The following is a 7,010-nucleotide window of genomic DNA, read 5'->3' as shown; positions in this document are numbered from 1 at the left end:
ATTTAACATTTTTCTAGTTAGAAGACAAGGTAACCACAAAAATGGGAGAGGCAATGCAACCTAGCATTAACTACACAGAATCAAAATGTCTGCTACGCAGGAAAATTCAACATTGACCATTTGTTTGCCTGACATCAAATGGGGCATTAAGAATTAATAATCACAGATTTTTGTCAACTTAAAAAAGATTAAAGATTTCAAACCAATTAAAGTCATTAGATTATCAGTGTGAAGGCATACATATTTTTCTGGCTTCAGAACAAACTCTGGGAGTTAACAGGAAACAAATATGCCTCCTGCAGCCTTTAGAAAAGGGTAACACTGCTGCCAGCTTCCATCCTGAAAAAGTGATGTTATTTAGCTTGGGAAAAAAAAAAAAAAAAAAAGCTGTAGAACAACTGGGGCCAAGATGTGAAATGTAAAATCTGTATAAACAAACCAAGGTAGCTTACAGATACATAAAGCAAGAATATTATCCACTTTTCAAAGCAGAACACTGTTAAATTACTTGCCAAGACAAATTAACTCATTATTTACAGAATGCAATTTTTCACTGTTGTCACCTTACTTCTGCTTCTCTATCCTGGTGTCCCTCACAGGTGAGAATCTGGTCAAGGATAGCGAAACTCAGGAACCATAGTTTAGGATTTTGCAAGTATGGATTTGCCCCATGATAATAAAATATATCATTCCTCATGAAGCCAAGTCAGAAAGTATCAATATTTGGGCTGTTTCCCAGCAAAGACTTTGAGCACCTTACTTGATTCTTCCAAAATTCAAAGCTACTTCCTCTAACAGGGGATGTAGACTAAATGCTGAAAAACTCATAGACGGTTCTCCAGCAATGTAGAGGCACAGGTATGGATGGGTAGCTATGATTATATCTCCTCATTGTAACTTCATCGTGTTCCAAAAACCCACCCCACCCTACCATGGGTCAACTTGTGTCCACTAGCTGTTGTCAAGCAAAAACTATGCTATTTTGAATGACTTTCACCCCAAGGGTGGTGTTTTTTTTTTTTTTTCTTACTTGTTTTTTAATGGATTCTCAGCTAGGTAGACCCCCATGACCTGAGAGTCTTCTGTTCAGGGAAGCTACTTCAGCCTTTGCTGACCAGCATCCCATTAAGCCTGTCCAGGAAAACGGACTCCCACAGGAACTTCTGTAGCACACCCCCAGCTCGGTAGATCCTCTCTTCTAGGTATCTGTACTGTTTTTTATTTACAGTTGAACTTCAGGTCATCTCAGGATGTGGGGAATAAAACCAATTCCCAAGTTCTATCTTCCTCACTTCACTCCCTCATGTTCATGTTGCTTGAGTCAGTACCTCCCTGTTTTTCTTGCTCCCTGATCTATGCAGTTCCCCAATGCAGCTCAAATCCTTTCTACCATTTTGGTGCTACTCTTACTCCACATTCCCTTCCCTATTTTTCTCTTGCCTCCACCCTCCGTATCTCCCAGTCTTAATATTCTCTTACTCTGCACCAGTCCTACTCATACAACTCATCCTCCACACCCAAATAATAGCCCTACGCTCTTGCTTCCACTGCTCCAGACTTCTTAGTTCTTCCAGCTATGTTGCCTTTCCTCCTGCAAGGAACAGTGCCTACTGGGACATGCTTAAATCACATGTCCTTCTTCCAAGCCCCGCCCCATGCTCCTTCTCTGCTTTTCCAAGCAGACCACCACCACTGGTGATGTTCCCAATGCTGCCACAGAAATTAATCTGCTTATAGAAATAAAAACAATTTCTTTAATTAGGAATGCTGCTACAGGTTTGGACACTGGGATTGTTCTGGTAGCCTGAAGATGCCCATTGGAGCTCTCTGACATGTGTGACAAGGGTATAACTACTTTACCTTTCTCACTTGCCCTGCATTGCAAAACCAGAACCATGGTTATTCCCAAAGCTCTTTTTGCTGACTGAAAGGGTCTATATCCTGTCTTTTTGGGCTCAATGGTGGCAAATAGCGTGCTTAATCTGGCTTGAGAGGTCTTCAGTTATCTGTTTTTGGAAGTCCTCTAGAAAAAAGAATGTGTCTTAATGACTGGCAAGCTGAAAGACATCCTGGTGTCTCCTGCATGCCTGAAATGCACAAACTGACCTGCCACAAACACAAGAGGTGCGAAGTTATTTGCTTTGATTTTGAGCAGCATTTCAAGCATACGAAGGAAGGCACCACTACTAAATAAGCTGAGAATGTTCATCATCTCTCTAACAGAAAACCACTGCCACTCAAAATTATTTCACACTAAAAGGGAAATTCGTATTAAAAAAATAATGGGAGTGCAGTTGTACAATTTTAATGTACTGCAAAGGCTTGACTTTAGAAACAGGTTCTAATGCTACTCTCGCACACAGCTACTCTTCCAGAAGACTGTGTTGAGCATCTCTTATTGACATACATCAATATGCCACGCTCACTGAATTTTACTTTAAGATAATATTTCAGATGAAAACTCTTTGTCTGGCTAATGATCCAGTGCATCTGTGCAGAAGCTACTCAGAAGAATTACAAAATCCATTTAGTAAGGTCACACAACTTTAGAAGTCCAGTTTATTGAATAAAATAATTTTATTTTTAATTTTTTTTTTTTAAACAAAGTTTATGGAATCTGAAAGTAGACGATAAAAGGTAACTTTTAACTGAGACTTAATATGGGTGATTCTGTACCCAAAAATATGTCAAACATTAAGATCATAAAGAACTCCAAGGTTCTGTGCTATACTGTATGATATGTAAACAGATTTTGAAAATATTCTATTATATATTTTGACACAGTATGCACAAATTTAAAAAAATAAAATAAAAATGAAGTTTAAATGCCTCAAGGGATTTCCTAGAAGTAAAGCCATTTGAAGAGCCATTTACAGTCTGCAGTGACAAACTTCTATATAATTAAAATACTTCCTTTTTTCCACAATGCAGAATAAGCTGCTGAAGGCAACTCCCTATCAAAGCGACGCCAGCAACACAGATCTGATTGTATGACTCCAGCACTTAAAAGAGCACATTGGTTATACATGGCTTTTAACCTTGGGCTACAATTATGCTACCAGAACTAAATTCAAGTCTAAATCAGTCATGTAGAGAGGTGTGTGCTGTCTGAACATTGTTTAGAGTCCTTGTTTTCCAGATCTGATGAAGGTGGTGAAGGCGCTCTGAGGTTCTTGTGCTTACATTCAGGGCGGGATGAACTTTGCAAATACCAGATTCTCCAATTAACGACAAACCACAGATCCCAAAGTAGGCATGTAAAGCATCTGAAAGAAGGACAAGAAAGGAAAAAGAAAGTTATGACAGGCCATCAGGCTGTAATAGCCAATTGTTCCCAGATTCCAACACCCCTGAATAATTACCAGCCAAGGAAAACAAACAAACAGGTACTACATTTTAAACTCGAGTTTTGACAGAAGAAATCAATTTCTGCCCAAAGCCACCAGGGTGAACTGACAAGTCTGCAATCTCTAAAACTACAGTCTAGTTTTGTTTTGTAACAATTCTTGCCCACTACTTTATTTCTTCTGCATGCTCAGACCAAACAGCAAAAGAATCTGAGCATCTGGAAATATTTTTTTTCCCCAAACACAAGAGTTTTCTGGCTGATTACTTGATGAACAGCTGACTATTGAAACACAAAAATTAGTGCCATTAGCTGCCAAACAGCAAGACTTGGAAGTATGAATGAAGTCATTACTTTACCTGGCTTCCCTGCCTTGCTGAGAGAATATGCCAAGGAATTTACGAGGTGGCTTGATCAGCCACAACAGATAACTGCCACCAAAAAGGGATGATCTTATTTTCCCCTGCCCCATGCTGCTCCTGCTGTCTACCTTATAGCAGCACTACAGCTTGCTGAACACCCTCCATGACCTAAAGCAATTGAAAAAACATGGAAGAAAACTAACCCAAGCAGGAGAAAATGGGTTTCTCTGACATTTTAGGGAATTAAAGTGGTTTGCAGAAGGTTTTGATATACACCAAAGCTAGTGCAGAAAGGAGAAAGGACATGCAGCTGTACTTGGGAAGCTGGGAGGAAGAGAAGTGAGTCTGCCTGCTCTGGGCAGCAGCAAGCCATTAGATGGGATTATCTGCCCATGAAATCACAGGCTAAAGATGGAAAGACGATGTGAACTTAATGTGGCCCTCACAAATTCTCAACACTTAGTAATCTTTTGGAGGTGTTGGTAAATTCATATCTGACTAAAATAATATTGCAAGAAGGTATCTGGATAGAGAGATTCTGAAAGAAGGCTTCTGCTTATCAGCATTAACACACAGACAAAAGCATGCTGAGCAGATACAGCCCCTACCAACTTTGCAGACAGTATGTCAGGCAAGGAGACCTCAACTTCAGGAAATACAGCGTATCAACCCCAGTGAACACCTGCACTGATATGGACTGAAACCATATACAAACCTAATGACCTGTATATAGCTATTTGCCAAGTTTAACCACAAAGGTCAACAGCTGTGCAAACCCATGCTAATTTAATACTCAAGTTAGTTCTAGCCAAAACACATATATGCAGCCTATATACCCCTCTGTTTCAAGCTATGAAATCCACCAAGTTTTTCAAGGTCAAAAAAAGACAGGCCCAAGCCTTTTGTTTCATACGTAACTCACAAATACAAAATGCAGCATGCAACCTTGGACCTCATCAGCTGCCATCTTAAAAACATAACAAAGTAAGGTGTACTTACACTTCTATAACAGCAAGTCTCACTTCAGTGTTTTATATGTAGTAACTGTGCACAATCTCATTTTCATCCTCTCACTATTTTATGCTAAATTGTTTGATCTTTCTCTTGCATAACCTGTAATTCACATGCGCTTCCAATTCTTTGATACTGCATACTGTTTAAAGATAGCAAGTGAGATACCTCAGAGTTGTGGCACGGCCTCCTAGGGCATGCAGCAGGACATCTAGTAATTTCAAAGAAAACTTTATTTAAATCTATTAATGACTAATGCATAAGCCTGAAAAAACCCCACACAGCTCAGGTATGTGTTCTAATGAAATATTGTGGATTGATCCTGGTAGGCAGCTAATCACTGCTCAGCTGCTTGCTCACTTCCTCCCCCTCCACGCCCAGTGTGAGAAGAAGAAAGGAAGAGTAGAAGTCAGAAAACTCATTGGTCAAGATAAAGACAGTTTATAGGGAAAGCAAAAGCCATGGGTACAAGCAAAACAAAATAAGGAATTCGTCCCTCACTACGTCCCATCGGCAGGTAGGTGTTCAGCCACTTCCCGGAAAGCAGGGCTCCATCGAGCATAATGGTTAGTTGTGAAGACAAACACGGTAACTCCAAACGCCCGCCCCCGCCCCCCCCCCCCCCCTTCTTCTCCCAGCTGTTACTGCTGAGCACAATGCCGTGTGGTATGGGGTACCCCCTGTGGTCAGTGGGGTTCAGCTGTCCCAGCTGTGCCCTGTCCCAACTTCTGGTGCACCCCCAGTCTGCTCGCTAGCAGGTCAGCCTGAGAAACAGAAAAGGCCTTGACACTGTGTGAGCACTGCTCCACAACAGCTATAACATCAGTACAATGATATTCAGAAGATTTTTTCAGGTAAAACCCTTTCCTATATTTGAAAATCTATAGATCATTATAAACAAAACAGCAGTCATGCCCTGATTGATTCACTTGTTACGATCATCTTTGCAGAGGATTACTAGCATTTAAAAGTCGTTTGACTTTTTAGGTTTATTTTCAAAGGCAAGGAAGTTTTCTAAGCTTACTGCTCAATAATCATGCTGGTCTAAACACTATTTTAAATAAAGAAAAAGTGTTAAATAATGCTACTGGCCTCCAGAATCAGCAATGCATTGATGTCTGTAGCACGGGAACATCAGGACTACAAAATAGTATTTCCCTGAACCATCAGTTGTGAAAAGTTACTTGCAACTTTGAAAGTCCGTGAAATACACAGATTATCACAAGCAGTTGATTGTTTTTTGCAATTTCTTCTAGTCTTTTTCCTAAAAACTTCATTGCACAGCAAAGACAGGCTGACTATCCAAATCTAAACAGAGGTTTTACAAAGTAGAAGCTACAGAAGTTCAAATTCTGAATTTATCTTAGAAAGCACCTTTGGAAAAAATCGCATATTCTTACTTTGCAAATTTGCCCTGGAATATTCCGTCACGTTTGAGTTTTCCAACAAAACGAAACTGAGGCCACTGTTAGCAGCTTTACAAATGCTAAATGCCCCAAGGAGAATGGATAATTTCTATCCATTTTCAGCCTTAACAGAATTGTTAACTCATTTGCAAGATGACCCATACCACTCTCGGTACTTTCACTTTTTGCATTTACGCTTAAGTCAAGAGGACTGTGTACACTTAACCAACAGTAGGCTTCTGAGAACAATCGAGCTGCACAGATGCTTCATGTTAGTAAAGTGTAAATCTTTATTGTGGACACACAGCAATAAAAAGACAGCTTGCCTTTCAGATACTAGGCTGAGCTTATAGGATGCTCAGCTGTATATGTATGACAATGAAGTCACAGTTCCACAGAAGCAATCCTTACAATGCTGTATTTATAGTCATTCTTCACATTAGCACTGCATCAATTTTACTCTTTCCTTCAAAACATGAACATATACTTATGTCACCATCTGCCTGAGGAAAGCATGCTGCAATAAGCCCACCTATCACAACAAAACGAAAGAGACAGCAACAGCTTGCTTTACAAGAAACAGCAGTTTTCAGGCTGGAACACCACACAAATCAAGGAAGACAGCTTTATTATTATTCTTGCCTTTTCAAATCTCATCTCAAACAATCACAGCTATGCTAAGAGGCAGGTTAGGGAACTTTGCACATGATCAAGGTTTTAAACAGATTTTTTTTAATTCCCACCTCACTAAGGAAATGGTCCGTCAAGATAAACAGATGTATTTCCTCCAAGTGATACTGACTGATCTATGTAATGCAGAGTAAGAACAGCTAAAGTCCTCAGAAATCCCAGACTGGTTTTCAAGGGAGTGAGGGGAGCACATCT

The 7,010-nt window shown here is 40.0% G+C and overlaps 1 protein-coding gene across 1 annotated transcript in view; it reads right to left on the bottom strand.

The window, feature by feature from the left end:
* Nucleotides 1–2,598: 2,598 nt before the first annotated feature.
* Nucleotides 2,599–7,010, bottom strand: part of PGGT1B (protein geranylgeranyltransferase type I subunit beta) — a 39,898-nt gene continuing 35,486 nt past the window's right edge. Inside the window, 2 exon segments of the mRNA XM_086480057.1 lie at nucleotides 2,599–3,132; nucleotides 3,135–3,266. Coding sequence (XP_086336183.1) covers nucleotides 3,086–3,132; nucleotides 3,135–3,266 — 179 coding nt within the window. The 3' untranslated portion in view covers nucleotides 2,599–3,085.

This window comes from Leptosomus discolor, chromosome Z (genome assembly GCF_034619465.1).
Source record: "Leptosomus discolor isolate bLepDis1 chromosome Z, bLepDis1.hap2, whole genome shotgun sequence".
Taxonomy (NCBI): Eukaryota; Metazoa; Chordata; class Aves; order Leptosomiformes; family Leptosomidae; genus Leptosomus; species Leptosomus discolor.
The sequence above is the reverse complement of the archived record's forward strand: the minus strand, read 5'-3'. Positions and strand labels throughout refer to the sequence as shown.